Raw genomic sequence first — 17,210 nt, forward strand, 5'->3', positions numbered from 1 at the left:
TAGTTCATTTTCATCTGTATGAAGTGAACTTTGAGCTAGTTCTTTTTAAGTGTGAACTTGCACAACACTGGATGCGTATTTATGTTGCGTATGCCAGATAATAACTCAGTGTTTGTTAATATAAAAATAAGAGTGTTAATGAGAAAATAAGAGTAAACGCATATAAATAGTAACTTTATCTTGAGTTCTGTATTTCAGTTTAACAGTGTGTCTGAAAGTAAGCATTGTAAACCTACTTGCTGTCCCCTGGATGTTTATTGACGAACCTGTTAACTATCTGCCAAGCTAGAAATCATACCTACATCTTAGTAAGGGTAGAATAGTGAAGAGACGACCAGAACCTACATCTGAAACAGTGCTCCAGACAGCAATGGACAACGAGGAGCCAACTGAAAACTACATGGGCAAAGGTAATGTGGAGTCAAGTGAGATCAGCAACTGTGAATTTTGCAGATTACCTGCTCAGCACACATTCCCACAGAAGATAAATGCCACCCTGCATTATTTTCATGCTCAAAGCTAATCCAAGAACACCCATCTCAAGCAAGAGTATGCGCACAGTTTAAGTCCAACCAAAGTCACCTTCAGTCATCTACATCAGTCATACAATACAATGCCATTCAGTAACAGCTATCAACCTCCTCAGCCACATTCTGATGCTGCTCCCAGAGCCAACGAGTCTGGTTCATCAACTGCAACAGATTTTGCCAAGTATTTAATACGCTGTGAAATGTTGAGCTCCAGGCTATTAAAGTTCGATGACCATCCAGAAAATTATTGGGTCTGGAAGGTATCCCAGCATCTCTTCACAGTTCTACAGAGGGCTTAAATCTGACACCAAGGGAAGAGCTTGATTTTGTGCAAATGGCTTAGGCCAAAATCCTCCGAACATGCAAAGAGAATAAGGGCAGTCCACATCCATAATGCAGTAGTGGGTGTGAGCATGGTATGGGAAAGGGTTGAAGACTGCTATGGACCACCAGAGGCAATAGAAAACATCAACCTTCCTTAAGAAGGTTGATAATTTTTTCCAAAAATCACAAACAGAGAAAATCAACAGTTGAGAGAGCTGGGAGACATTCTTCTGGAGCAAGAAGCTGCCAAAGCAGATGTATTTCTATCTGGCCTTAATTACCTGGATACATCTCATCGCATTATTTAAATTGTTCTAAAGCTGCCATACTCCCTGCATGACAAGTAGGTCTCTCTAGCATCTCCCTAGAAGGAAAATCACAGCATATCTTACCCCCTTTTCTCCTTCATTGCATACTTTGTTTCTGAACAAGCCAAGACACTCAATGACCCAAGCTTTGCTCCACTCACAGGCAGTTAAATACAACATGAGAACACCAGTTTCTGTCAAAAAGACAGAGGTCTCAATGGACTCGAACAGAAGCCATGACAACTCCACAGAAAAAAGGGTGTTCGACCCAGACAAGCAATGCCCATTGCACAACAAACCACACCCCCTGAGAAAATGCCATGGTTTCAGGAGTAAGTCTTTGGATGATTTGCTATAGGTGCTGTGCATCATCCAACCACCTAGCTAAAAACTGTGAATGAAATGCGCAATGTAGAGAGTGCAATAGTGCACTAGATACAGTGCCGGCACCATGGATAACTGGGGCATCTGTAACCACAAGAGATCAAGGCAAGGAGCAAAGAGAAGGCGTTCCTCTAGCCATCATGTCAAAATGCAATGACATTTGTGGGACTTCAGTCAGGTCGAGGTCAGGCTCAAAAATCTGTCTTGTTATAGTTTATCCAGCAGGCCAGAAGGGGAGCGTGGTCAAAACCTATGCTGCCCTTGACAAGCAGAGCAACAAATTCTAGGAAAGACGTTATACCCACCTCAAGCGTGTAGCGGACAGGATCCCAGCTCTAAATCCCTCTTGCAGCCATCCTTGTCTTCCTTGGCCAAGACATACCATGGGCCCACAAAGTTTGAGAGTCCCATATGGCCAGCAACTGGGCCTGGGCTGGGTGATTGTGGGAGAGGTCTGCCTTGGAAGAGCACACAAGCCAGACTGCGTCAATGTTTACCGAATTAATGTGCTAAGTAATGGCCGTTCATCTCTGTTTGACCCTTGCATTAATAGCCCCCATATCAAAGAGAAGTTTGATGCTCCAGAGCTTCTTCATCACTTTCCAAAGGCTAACACAAATGACTCATTGGATGAAACAGTCTTGGTAAAGGAGTTCCAGCGCACACCTGTATTTTCTGTATTTCAGTTTCACAGTGTGTCTGAAAGTAAATATCATAAATGCTGTCTCCTGGATGTTTATTTAGGGACCTGTTAGCTATCTGCCAAGCCAGAAATCATACCTATATCCTATTTAGGGCAGAATATTACATGTATAACACAACACACAGAACAAAACATTCAATTTAAATGGGTGATTTCCTCAGTGACTATTTAGGGACAAAGTTGTCACTTTCTGTTCCTGAATCCTGTAACCACAGAGTCATAACAGCCCAAAGGCACATATTAGTCACTGCTTCCCTTCCTCATTTGATTTCCTTAAAATTTGTTTCAGCATTTGTTTCTGATGATGCATTTGGTTTTCAGAAGAACAGTAATGTATACTTTTCATCATTTTCCCACCACTGTATACTATACACACCTTCTCATTTTATGATACATAAAACTGATGCGCCAGATCATTCTTGTTAAGTCTATCTAATCTTTCTAAAGATTTTACATATAAGCATATTAAACATAAAGTATGAAGATAAACTACCCTCAGATATATAAAGTAACTCAGCTGTAACATACTTAAACACTACTTGGATCAAGGTTTTTCCTGGCCGAAAAGTAGGCAATGTACTAAGTCGTATGACCGGGGTGGCGGGAAAATTATATTTTCATTACTTCTCCAGTCACTCCGGGTCAAAGTCAGTCACTCTATGCTTTTCAGAACATCTGGGAATATTAATGTCGCGGCGTCGAGCAGTGGGTCACACCAATCCAAATTCTATTTTAATTGCCTGACAACGCCACCTTGGGAATTTCACCCAATGAATTATTCACCATTATCAGTAAATGGGACACACAGGTTCGTTATACTCAGGCACAAGACGCGATTCAAAGTACTTACAAGGTTTACTTTATTACAATACCATTATAAAAAGGCTACAAACTTCAGCCATACAAAACAATAAAGAAAAAGGGAAAACAAGATTCAGGAGCTGAGGCCTACAGGTGTGAGCAGGAACTAGTGAGGAGTGGGGGGTCTACCAAATACGAAATAATATTAAGGACAAAATAATCAAACACTCAAACACACGCGGCAAGCACACACACAATGTGAAATCACCCACAATCCCAGGACACAGCACACAGAGGGGAAGGACACCACCACCCGAGTCACCAGCACCACCACCGGCCTGCAACAACTTAAGAAAGAAAAAAACAAATTACTACAAAATAATCACAAAATGAACATACAAAATGAATAAAATGGGCAGGTAATTACCAAACTAAAAATGCTCAAGATGAAACAAACAATGTAAAAACAAACAAACACTCTGCACAGTATTGCTACCACATTTAGTGCCAGTCCTGTTCACCACCCAATGGCTGTGTATGGCAGCAGCCAGCCACCCTCAGCAAGCACCGCAGCAAAAGCAGGAGGGAGAGCGTGGAGCGGTCGACCAACCAAGGCCGAGCCAGGAACTGAGCGAGGATGGAGAGGCCAGCAGCAGCGCAGACAAACAGCAGCAAACACCGAGCAGAGGAGCAAGACATCAAGCACGAAAACAGGAGACAAAGCAAGCAGGAGACGAAACAAGCAGGAGACGAAGCAAGCAGGAGACGAAACAGCAGCTGCTCAAATCAGCTGATGGTGACGTCACACCACTGGTGGACTCCGTAAGCTGATGAGACTTCCTAATTAAAAAAAACTAAATTAGCATCGCTAGGCTAAAATTGAATAAATTTCGGGAAGCAGTGATAGCAAATGCCTACCTTTTGAAAAGTTCCCACAGGCATATGGGGAGTGAGGCTAACGGCTAACGGCATTTACCTGTAACCACACCATCGTTTAGCCAGCGGAGACAATAACAATGGCAGAGAGAGAAGGACACTTACCAATACAGAAGACGCCAACTACAACAGAAGCACAGCCCACCGTCGTCGCTCTGAGAGCAAACAATCGTCCGGTCCGGAAATGACGAAATGGAGGGGAAGCGCATGACAAAGAGGAGGTGACAGGCTACCACTTTTATACCAAGCTGGACCAATTATCCGCTACCAGCTGGCAATCAAGAGCAGCGCCCTCTATGCTGCTACATTAAGAAAAGCTGATGTCAAAATCATGTAAACGTCAGCTTTAATACAGTTGTTACTACACTGCTAAAGACTTTCCATTTGTGGCTGAGAACCAGGCCTACTGTCAGTCCTGACACATTAACCGTATCTCATCAGTAACATGAATTAACTTTTATTTCCCATATTAGAAGAACTAATGATGTCTGAACTTTCTGAACTTTCACCTGTCCTCGCGATTCTCCTTCTCACAAACTCTCTTTTCAAAATAATCTGTGATTTCAGACATTTCTGCAAAAAAATTTAAAAAGAAAAGGTAGCAGCTGGTTTGGTTTTACTTGATATTACATTATTCAAATCATTTTGAGGAAATAACAAAATTACGGGACGTATTGATTCAATACAGGACGCAGCATTTCATTTTCAAATACGAGATGATCCCATATTATATGGGACGGGTGGCAACCCTATTCACTTGTTTGAACAACCACAAAATTAGGTAACCGCCTCCTTCTGCAGGCAGAAAATCCAGCACATTCTGCCTCCAAATTCTCTATGCAGGAAAAACCCTGTTAGATCTAATGCATGCCTAATTTAACTATTATTGTTTATTATGTATTATTAACTAAAATTATTATTATTACTTATGATCTACTGAACATATGAATTTCTCCAAGGGGATAAATTAAGTACTTCTCTCTGTATGTCTGTCTGTCTGTCTGTCTATCAACTCCGATGGGGAGTTGTATTATATGAGTAGAGCACCTGTGGCAGAGAGGAGTGCAAGTCTCTTTTCCGTGACACAGGCAAGGCGCGCAACAAGTTGTGGAGAGTGCGGTTGAAGCGTTCGCATTGGCCGTTACCGGCTGGGTGGTAGGGAGTGGTGTGAGACTTTGCAACACCGTAAAGGACACAGAGCTGTTGAATGAGGGAACTTTCAAAGTTGCGGTCCTGATCAGAGTGTATGCGAGCAGGGACCCCAAACTTATAGAACCAGTCAGAAACCAAAGCCTGAGCCACAGTGGGGGCTAGTTGGTCCCAGGAAGAACAGCCAAGGTATACTTACTGAAAATGTCAGTCATGACTAGGACATTTTCCAACCCATTCTGGCTGGGTTCCAGCAAGGTAAAGTCAATGGCCAAGATTTCATTTGGACAGGAACCCACCAAATGCCCCATGAAACTAGGAGCAGGTATGTGCGTGTCCTTGGCAACTTGACACCTCTCACATTCTCTGCACCACTGTTCCACCTCTAAGGACATACCTGGCCAGTAACACCTTTGACGCAGCAGCTCCAATGTCCTCTCGACACCCTGATGCCCATGTCCTGGATGAACCTGAGCTAGCACCTCTTGCTTTAGTGCATCAGGCAAGAGAAGCTAAAACACTGCTTCAGCGCCATCAGGACACAAGATGCGCCAGAAGAGGATCCCATCCTGCTCCACTAGTCGGCTCCACTGGCTTACGATGGTGAGTGCTGGAGGGGACATGCGCTTCTGTTCCTGATAGTTTGGACGCTGCTGCCGCCCCCAGAACACCAAAACCTCCCGGAGGACAGGATCAGCTTGTTGGAGAACCTGGAGGTCAGAAGGTGCATGGTGGGGCAAAGCAGCAATGGTAGCTTGATTGGCGGAAGTGTTTTCACACTGCAGGACTTGCCGTAAGGGCTCGGGAAGCGAGGTACCAGGAACCATCGCTTCTAGATCCTGTGGCCCAGGTGGGTGCTTCCAAGATAGAGCATCGGCATTTTTGTTGCTCCTCCCAGAGCGGTATTTGATTTCAAAATCAAAAGCTGCCAATTGGGCTGCCCAACGCTGTTCGGTGGCCCCGAGCTTGGCAGAAGACAAATGGCTGAGTGGATTATTTTTGGTGTACACAATGCATTTGTGACCAAGCAGGTTCTCCCAGAATTTTTCCGACATAGCTCACTTGAGAGCCAAAAACTCCAATTTCATGGAGCTTTAATTTGACATATTACACTCTGTGGGCCTCAACCCCCTGCTGGCATAAGCTATAGGCCTGACCTTCCCATTCTGTTCCTGAGAGAGCACGGCTCCAAGGCCACCATAGCTTGCATCAACCTCCAGGATGAAAGGGGAGGAGAAGTCGGCATAGACAAGCACAGGTGCAGTAGTAAGCTTGGTCTTCAACGCTTCAAAATTCCGATGGCACTCCTCTGACCAATGCCCAGCCACAGGACTTCCTACCAGCTAGTTCTGCCACCAGCTTATGTAGAGGAGCCGCCAATTTGGCGAAACCCTCCACAAAGCGATGGTAATAGCTGGCGAGACCAAGAAAGGAGCATAGGTCAGAGATGGTGGTGGGAGTCTGCCAGTTGGCAACTACCTCTATCTTGATGGGATCTGTGGATACCCCCTGGTCAGAGACCACATGACCCAAGTACCGTACCTCCCGCTGGAAGAACGCACATTTGTTGAGCTTGGCCTTAAGGCCTTGCTCCTGTAACCGCCCCAGCACCACCTCCAGCCTCTCCAGATGTTGCTCCACTGTGGAGGAGAAAACCACAATGTCATCTAGGTAAAGGAGCAGCGACTGACATTGTTGGTCACCGAACAGTCGCTGCATCAGCCTCTGGAAGGGGGGGGGGGCATTACAACAACGCTACTCCAGGAATTTCACCTGGAGAATTACGTTAACCCTTTACACATTGATTAAAACACACAAGTTTGTTTGCTAATGAGGTCTTGAGACTGGATCCAGAGTACAAATTCAATTAATTTTTATTAACAGTCTGTTGTTTTAACAATTTCTCAATAAAATGTTTTGCACACTCACACATTCATACCCACACACATCCCTAAGGCAATCCAAAAAAAATACACAAAGGAAAAGCAATTAGCAAAATTGGGTTGAATCAATTAAACACATATAGCTAAGCAAACCACACAAATGCAAACAAAAGAAAACTGACAAAGAAACAAAATTGCTCAAAAGTAATCTAGATATGATCAATCTACTAAACATGCAAAACAATTAAACCAAATTACTACTAATAACTAACCAAAAATAATCAAACAAAAAAAGAAAACATGCAAAGCAACCCACACAAAGCAAAAGTAATTTCAAATGTGATTTAGCCTCAATAGGCTACATGCAATCAAAAAAAACGAAAACGGAACAAACAAAATTACCAATAAAGTTCAGTCCAAATGTTATTTAAAATCCTAGAAAACATACATTGGGCACCAGGGTAAAGACGTCTTGTCAGATGTCTAATGTTGCTGGAAAATGAGACCGATGAAAAGTTGCTGGTTATAAAACAATAATCTTGAAGATACAAAGGGGCGTCATAAGGGAACAGTCACTATGAATGACATCTGTCACATTACACACATTCGTTTGATCTGCCAATTATATAAAACAATTGAAGGCAGCATTTTGCTGCGAATAATACTGCCGCATTTACCTAAGTAAAACTATGAATGCAGGTTTGCTTATATAGTATTTTTATTATAGATAAAAAAAAATGTGTTTATTTCGTAGAACCTGTCAGGAGTCTTAAACTTTTACTTAAGCACCATCTGTAAGTATCTATATTTGACTCCATTTCCCGTTGTGGTGTAAAAATTCTGTGTTTCTGTAATCCCAACCACAAGGAGGAAGTTGATGTGACACATCGCACATTCATTCACTTCTGCAGGAATGAGCGGGTTTCTTGACAAGTTAGATGCTGTTGCTACAGTGAGAAGCAGTGAAATTAAAACTGTGGTCAGGGACAGTTTCATTTCATCACTGCTCTTTGATTCACGATGATGCTGTATATGATTGTTCCACTGTGTGTTCTATTCACTTTCACCCAACAGGTAAGAAAACACAACCTTTTTTAAAATGACTTTTAGCTCCTCAGATTGTATTATACCATACAGTGCCCATGCCAATTGTAGATATATTTACATGTGGAATTAATATATGTTTTTCATTGATTTCAGGCACCTTCACGTGAAGTTAAGTGTGTGTGTGAGTTGACTAATTCTGAGAAGGCATTCCCGCATGGCAAACTCAGCACAGCAGAGGACAATGCATCAAAATGTAACAGCAAGATCACCCCCCAGAAGGTAACTAGTAATGTTATTTTCTAATCCTGACTGTAAAGAAGTGATCCTCCCTCCTCTGCTGCTGCAAAACTGACTCAACCTACACTCTTGTATGTAGTCATAATGGAGCCCTGAGTGATGTGTGATCCACCTGCTCTTCTTACAGACTCGGGAGTTTGAGAGTCTTCTGTTGGGTTTGGAACTACGTCTGCCCCAATTGCTAGAAGATGTGTCAATGCTAGAGAAGGAAGATGACGGAGAGCTTTATGGAGCTCTTAGCCTGCAGGTGATAGAGAATGAAATGATGGATATCAAACAACTCATCGACAAGCTCAACAGCACCACGCAGGGACACCAGCATCTCACCACTGACACCTCTAAACAGGTAGAACTACAAACACATGATATCACTCATGAAGGCAGCATCTGTGTGCAAACTTAAAGCATGCATCATTTTCTATATAGAAATATATATTCAAATCTGTAGAAGTTATGACTAAGATGTATTGCTTTTAAAGTCTATATGCCAATTACATTCTCATGATCACAGACTTATAGAGAAGAACTTTTTGCTGTAAGTGCTCGACTATAATTCATATTTTATTTTAACAGTGGATTACATTACTACGTATAATGCAAAAGACTTTGCAACCCCCAAAGGATTATTGTCCAGCTCTGCAGATTTTTGGCATCTTTCAGCCCATTGTTTTGGTTTTACATTCCACAACTTTATGTTTTGGGTCACTTTCACAGTTGTCATCAGTGCAGTTTCGAGCAGCAGGCAGCTTTTTTCTGCAAAAAAAGCTTAGATACTGTGTTGAACCTATTTCCAAAACAGAGCTAAAAGAAGGTTTAAGATTCGACATACATTCACCAGGTTGAAACAGAAACAGGACTGAGTAATTTTTTAATTTTTTAGTAATACTAAATGACCATATTTACATAAGTTTACATAAGCACTAAGTACTAAAGGTGTGCAATAAGGCAAAATGTAAGTTAAGTAAAGAAGGGCACCAAAGGTGTATAGTCAGTGCTAGTTAGTCCACTAACTTGAACAACCATATAAGTCATTTGTTACACACTGTTTATTACAGGAAGACAATCTCAGTTAAGCATGTAAGGGTGGTAGAGGTGTCAGGAGAGCAGGTGCTCTCAAGAACAGATGGGTCAAGATATCCTTGGAGAGGGATACCCCTGAATTAATATTTTTTCTTCATCAATGTATTAGTCAGATTCTCTGATAGCAGACAAAAACATATTGTCATGTCTCTCAGCTGGAAGACCTGAGAGCAGTAATGCGGGAGCTGGAAAGGTTCGACACTATGCAGGTGGTCAAGAGTGTACACGCCAACCGTCGTCTAAAGACAGATCTTGACCAGTGCAAGAATGGACACCCAACCATCCAACCCACTGGGCCCCCACAGGGTAAATCTCAAAACCACACTGAGGGGACACTTGGAGACAATAATACAGTGCATCCGGAAAGTATTCACACCACTTCACTCAGGTTTTTTAGAAATTCTTGCAAATTTATTAAAAATAAAAAACTGAAATATCGCATGTACATTAGTATTCACACCCTTTGCTATGACACTCAAAAGTGAGCTTAGGTGCATCCTGTTTCCACTGATCATCCTTGAGATGTTTCTACAACTTGATTGGAGTCTACTTATAGTAATCAATTGATTTCTAAAAAACCTTTTTCGCTTGGTCATTATGGGGTATTAGTGTGTAGATTGATGAGAAAAAAAAAAGGAATTTAATGCATTTTGGAATAAGGCTGTAACATAACAAAATGTGGGGAAAGTGAAGGGGTGTGAATACTTTCCGGATGCACTGTACATGTGAGTGGTCATAGGAGGAGAGTATGTATCTCAACTAGGTACAGCAGAACATCGTACACACAAAGACACTGTGCCCATTGTCATTGAGGTAGCTTTAATGAGCTCAATTAGAGGCTCAATAGCCAACGCAAACAGAAGGGGGCTCATGGGGCATCCTTGGCAGGTTCCACACACTAATGGAATAGGATCTGAGCAGCAGAAATTAGCAGTAACAGCTGCTTTAGGGGATACAATACAACAATATATATAACTACAAAATTCCTGGAGAAATACTGAATGTCCCTGCTACTTGGTGCATGTACGTCACTTCTCACGTTTCAATCTGTACAAAGGACGTTACTTTCAGTTTCATTCATGTCGTAGAGACTTATCCGGACACTGACCTCAGTCGCTGTCGGTGTCCCTCAAAATGTCTTTGAAGCTGTCACGACTGGCCAAAATAACTTCACACTGATGGTTTCAAACCCACATTTGTCCACACAACCATGGTAAGATATGTATACACAGATGTACATGGCCTAACAGAAGTTGATCTGCAATAAAGCTGTACCACTATATCCCCATATAAACGATAGCTTCTAAGATCAAACTTTTATGACCTACCTTACCTCTTACCCTATTGAGACTCTTATGTTGAAAGTGTCAGTGCTCCTGTGGTTGGCAGTATAAATTGCATTTGCATTTTACAAATTGGGCTTGGTTGTTTTGAAAGTGTCCCCCCATTATACTCTATTTATGTCGTTATGCCATTGATGTCGCCATGGTTACTCAAATTGCTAAGAAAAGTCATAGATATATCTATTGTGTGGGTTTTCTCCAAGCTGTAGGACTAGTTACGTGCCGAAATTTCAATACAGAAGATGAATAAGACGAATAAGTAAGCAGGATAATAATATATGCCTTCAATGCTATTGCAATGCATGCACATGATAAGTATGCAGGATAATAATGATAATTTTAACACCTAAACCATTCCACCAGAAACCCATATGGAGGATTATCCACTGTGCATTAGGACTGCAACCTCTAATGTACTGTATATTTCCTTGTTTTATTAGCTGCCGAGTCCATTTGACATAGCCAGGGTTGCAGATAAATATAACGCTAAAATTTTTCTATAATCTATAATAATTCAAAAAACACATTAATTTCATGGACTATACAAATGTAATTATAGTAAGATCTGCTTGGCTCCTAGTGATGGGGTGATATTATGAGACAATTAACTTGTACATTCACACAGTCTGCAATTTTTTACCAGCGGTCCTTCCTGCATTTGGCAGCTGCAACTGCAACTGCTGCAACTTTTAGCAACAGTCTTTAACGTCTTCGTATTTGTCTAATCTTATAGTTTGCTCTTCGATTTGTAACATATGCTGCTCTTCTCCAGTAGAGTTGTCATGCTATCGACCGGTCATATGCTGCAAACACTGCACCTTTTACGTGAGCATGCTCATGGCTAGAAGACCTGGGTTGACTCACTCAGCCTGATTGCAGATGCCAGGCTTAGTGAAGCCAGATATCCTGCGTATGCTGACCTTACTTCATAGTCCAGGCCCCAGCTGTACTTATCTATTATCCCTATATTTGCACAGTTTCTTTCGCTCTGATTCTTCTCACATTTCCCCCTCAGGTAATTGTCCACACGGACATTTTCTGAACATCACTGGGCCCAGGGTACACACAGCAGGAGAGTATCCCGGCTCCTACATGTATGGAGCTTGGGGTCGGGATCCCAAACCAGAGGCGAGTAAGGAGAACTGGTATTGGCTGGTATTGATGACCTCCAGCAACAAATACTCCAACTTCGTTCGTCTCTACTCCAGCCTGAGTTCTCTCATTGTTGGGGTGAGCGTCCCAGGTAAAGAACTTTTGTTCTATTTGTGATGTCAGAAATTGTAGTACATTTCCATTCAGTGAAGACTTCTAATGTTGACATGGAAAGGTTGGTGGGGGCTTATTTTCTATTATCTATATCAAACGTCCACAAAGCTTGGGGAAATGAGCACTGCAGTGGTGAGACATGTTAATAAAGTCAACTATTTGACCCTGGACATTTCCAACAACTGCAGAAATAACTGCAACAACTGTGTACTTGTCTTACTGACTGTTTACGGGGTAAAAATACACAAAAACATGCACATGCTGGAGCAAATAATGTATTTGTTGGGGTCCATTTTCAGCAGAGGACTTACATGCATCTGGTGCTCAAGTGAGTATTTCAAGCAGCAGGAGAGAATATGTTGGTCAAACTAAACTTATGATTACATCCAATCCTCTTTCCTCCTCTTCTCTCCAGGTAATGTCCAGATCCACTCCTCTAACCCAACCACCAATACCATCCAGGGTCCAAATGTTGTTCTGTACGGAGAGGCCTTGTACTACAACTGTTACAACCAAGATGCTGTTTGTCGGTTCAACCTCACCACTAAAACTGTTACCACCTTACAACTACCCAAAGGCACCAGGTTTGCTGCTCATTTAGCTCATTCATAATTGTCACTTGATCAATTGAAGTACTTTTTTTTTTCAAAGAATTTCAATGTTTATACAAAAATGTTTGTATGTACAGACATAAATGATGTAGTTTTTATTAAAATTTTTAAAAAAGAGCAAGTAGCTCCTAATTCTAAAACATAAATAGTGATGTCTCAGTGGAGATGGGAAAAGATGATATGCATTTGGGTCCAAAAGTCTGAGACCACTTTCCGAAAGTGGATGTGTAAGATTCTAAATGCACAAAATTACAGCAGAACAGTCCAAGAAAGTGAAGATACTGTAAGTATGAAATAAAGACAGAAATAAAGACATTAAGAATAAAAAACAAATATGTGAATTTTGCATTTACATACATGAGCTCAGTATGCCTTGTATTTACATTTGTATTTACACTGAAACTCGATACAAACTCCAATATACATACACTGTAAATACAGACAATATGTGTATGTCTATGTGTGAGGAAAAACCAAACAATAATCATCATCCACACCATCATTTCCATCCTCTGTTTTGTCAGATTTAATTCAAAGGGGAACTTCTGCCACCTTGATGAATGCTACCCATACACTGACCTGGACCTGGCGACAGATGAGTCCGGTGTGTGGGTGATCTACACCACCACGCAGAACTTTGGCAACCTGGTGCTGTCCAAGGTGGAGGAGGGTGAACAGCTGACACTTGGCCAAACCTGGCACACCCAAGTATACAAGCAGGGGGTGACCAACACCTTCATGGCCTGTGGCGTGCTTTACGCAACACGGTACATCAACAAAAACGTGGAGGAGATCTTCTATTCATTTGACACTGTGACAGGTGTCGAAAAGTTCAACATTGCCATCTTCATCCACAAGATGTCTCCCAATATTCATTCCCTGAACTACAGCCCTGTGGACCACATGCTACATGCCTACTGTGACTCCTACATGGTCTCCTATAAGGTTGTGTTTGGTTAAATGGACAATTCTGAAGAGGCATTTTCTGTAAGCCTGTATTCAATTTAGAACCAAATAAAGAGGGTGGTGTGAGGTTGTTTGCACTATACATGATATACACAAAGTAAATTTATATGGTAAATTCACCATAATGTATACCTACATTCTACTAATTCCATCAGTACAAAATCAAAGTCACGTAGTACTCAATGTTTCTACTGTTCAACTACATTCACTAAATTCAGTTGTCCCTACCATCACTGCCAAATTTCTGCTCCACTCTTCTGCTGGAAACCGGGTTGCAGTCAGTTTCATCCACTGGGAGTCTTCCCAGTCTCATGCCTACATTTCAGTTCCACCCATTCAAATTGCAGGATGTCTCAATGCAATGGCACTTCTGTCACAAAAACACATCCATACATAAAGTAGTGTTCAACAGCCGACAATACACAGCAGAGTCATGTTTCTCTGTTAAACCCATGGTTAGTGAAGTATGTTTCGCAGGCTTACTGTAGTTACTGGAAATGTTTTCAACCCATCTAGCGATCTTTCACCTAAATATTTAAATAAGCAAAATAAAAAACTGTCTGAAAAGCTCAGCAAAGATAGATAGATAGATAGATAGATAGATAGATAGATAGATAGATTAGATAGATAGATAGATAGATAGATAGATGGATAGATAGATAGATAGATACTTCATTTGTCCCCTAGGGGACAAATAAACAATAGTAATTAGATTAGTCCACTTCCTTTTGGCTGAGGTGTTGTATAGCCTGATGGCAATGGGAACAACGGATCTCCTGAACCTCTCTGTTCTGCAGCGCAGTGAGATGAGACATTTGCTGCACCTGTAGCTGCTTCTCTGTCCTGCCAGAATGTTGTGGGGAGGATAGTTGGTATTGTCCAAGATGGCCTCCATCTTACATTGCATGCGTCTCTCCACAACAGTCCTGAGTGAGTCCAGACTCCTGCCAAGCACAGACCCAGCCAGAGAAGTTGGAATAGTAATAATAAAAGCTAAGTAGTTGTGCATCTAGCAGCAGTAACTCTGCAGACAACAGATAGGAAGAGCGGAGCAGCAGAAGGAGTTCAGGACCACAATTACCAGTACAGCTCCCAGTAAGTCCCATATAAACATCAGTCAACATTTTACAGCAAAGGGGTTGGCAGGGATTGATATGGTCATTTTTGAGACTCTAGCAACTTTGTTGTTGTAGTTGTGGACTGTAATATGAAAACGTATTTCAGATAAAGTCTGTTCATTTAACTTTAACATTAGAAATATACACAATGGGGTCCAAAAGTGTTCTCAGACCCCACTGTAAATCGGATCAGAGTTGTGCATAGAGATGCTAAAAGAGTGCGTTCATTGAACTCAAGTTTTGGTGAACAGTAAACTGAACATATCTGTTTGGACACATGGTGTCTGTAATGCTCCAAAAAGATGTTTTCCAACCATCAAAACACCAGCATAAGAAAAGCTGTCTTGTGCCGGAATGCGAACTGAAAGCCAACACATCTTTCAGCTTGTGACTTTAAAGAAGCCAGTGGTGGAGCCTGTAACACCTTAAGCTTATGTTTTTGAACTACTGCATAGTTTGGATCATACAGGCTAAATAAAATTACCGTTATTTCTGCAACTGCTTCTGCTTTTGGATGGATGGAGGAGGTGCTGCTGAAGAAGAACAGTTCAGAGGAACGTATTTAAAAAAAAGACAGAAGAATAAATTAACATGAACTAATCATCATCAAGTTTTCCTTTTTAAAGATTTTGACAACTTTAGAGTTATCTGGTCAACGCCAGTCTCCTCTAAAGTTATCCAGCCAAAGTGAAGAGCATTAGAGTTTATTTTGCATCAACACACAAGAGACGCCAGCAGATAACATCTGCACGATCTCCTGCAGAGAAGCCGAGCAGAAATCAAGAGTTCCCGAGACTGAACCGCTGAGACACCGGCAGAATCCGTCATCGTGATAACGGGACACGGCCTCCAGGAGAATCCACCTAGATCCCGTGTCTCCAGGGTTACCACGGCAACCACAGCCACCTGGGTTCCAGCCGAGGATCTTCAGCTACAGCGCAACTCACAGTAGGCCGGTCTTAACACTCTGCTCATGACTGGGTTGATGTCGAAATATAGCAATATTTAATCATCAAACCTAATTCGTAGATGTAGTATCATTAGCTGTATAGCCATAGTGTATAGCCATAACATACCGTATCAGTCTTAACGCTGAAATGTTTAACCTTAACTGAGTTGCAATGTTAAGACTAGAAAATTCCAGGGAAATTTTGAGTGCCACGGGGGCTACTGCCGGGATGAGTACATGATTTATTTCCAGTGTTCAAAAGTCACCCTGATCATATTCTAGTTTTGAGAAATGTCTTGATATAAAAGACTCTGATATAAAACAATGTCACATCCCTCCATCATGAATTATGTGGGAAATATCTCATATTCTGTGTTGTTTTTTTTTAATAAAACAAGAGGCAACATGTCTTCAAACTGGCATTTAAAGGGTTAAAATCCTGAAAACTAATAAAAAATATTGATATATGATGATTTTATAGCATTTTCTTTGTGTGTCCTTTTGACCTTTTGACGTGAGGAACCCCAGAGGGTACAAAATGTGTTACCAGTGTATAATAGACCTGTAACAGTGACTGACATTAGATTTTAAAAATATGTCAAAAAAGACACTTTCTTGCAGAAATCCATACCTTCAGCTGTAACACAGCCAAAATGATCAGCAAATCAAAAAAGAAAAGTGAAGAAAATGTCCAAAAAAGGACAGAGGGACCCCTGAGGGTTAATAAATCCCATGAACCGCTATTTAAATTACCACTATTATGTTTTTTTCTTTGCTAAATTTAACATTACTGGGGAGGAGAGCAACACGACTAGAAGTGACAGCGAGAGAGGGCTAGTAGCTTCTCCTCTCCTCTGTCTCAGCGGAGACCGTCACAACTTCATTCACTCTTTTAACAAAACAAAACAAAAAGCAACGAAGGAAGCAGTAAATGGACTTACATATTTAAGACCTAACTAAATGTAATTTAAGACCTAACATGCGGCTAATGTAAAGCTAGCAGAGCTTGGAGAGTTGGTTATCTGGTTGCTAGGCGCACGCAGGCACGCACACAGGTCAGGAGCTGCCGTTGCCATGGCAATGTGAAACTGCCCAGAATTTGGCTTCTACATGGCTTCAAACAATTGCAAATTATGAGAAAACCTCCTCTTATTCCTCTCGCTCTCACTACTTCCATATTTGCAAAGTTTTCACAGAAGCTCACCTGAGCTCCGTCTGTAGCACTAAGGCTCAGACTGAGTGTTTTCAGCTGTGTATGTGGGTGATGCCAATATCAGGTGCGTTTTTTCCAGTTTGAAAAAAGTGTTTTCCCAGTGATTGCAAGATTTAAATCTTGACCGAAGTGTCTGATGTAAGAAAAAGTGTGTAGTGTTTTTGCACGTGTGCGCTGTAGAATTGAAAACAACGTGTAAAGTAGAAAATATGTATATGTATGTACTTTTGGTTGCTTTGTTTAAGGCATGGTTTCAAAAGTTAAGGTTTCTGATGTTTTGGTCAAAGCATTCACTTTTAGTG

The 17,210-nt window shown here is 41.5% G+C and overlaps 1 protein-coding gene across 1 annotated transcript; it reads left to right on the top strand.

Moving 5' to 3' along the window:
• The first annotated feature begins 7,961 nt into the window (after positions 1-7,961).
• LOC130175730 (olfactomedin-4-like) lies at positions 7,962-13,710 on the top strand. The gene is made up of 7 exons (XM_056386245.1): positions 7,962-8,092; positions 8,219-8,344; positions 8,490-8,708; positions 9,598-9,748; positions 11,801-12,028; positions 12,467-12,635; positions 13,187-13,710. Exons 1-7 carry the CDS (start codon positions 8,039-8,041, stop codon positions 13,620-13,622), a joined length of 1,383 nt encoding a protein of 460 aa, XP_056242220.1. The 5' UTR covers positions 7,962-8,038; the 3' UTR covers positions 13,623-13,710.
• Positions 13,711-17,210: the final 3,500 nt, after the last annotated feature.

The sequence above is a fragment of the Seriola aureovittata genome, chromosome 10 (genome assembly GCF_021018895.1).
Source record: "Seriola aureovittata isolate HTS-2021-v1 ecotype China chromosome 10, ASM2101889v1, whole genome shotgun sequence".
NCBI lineage: Eukaryota > Metazoa > Chordata > Actinopteri > Carangiformes > Carangidae > Seriola > Seriola aureovittata.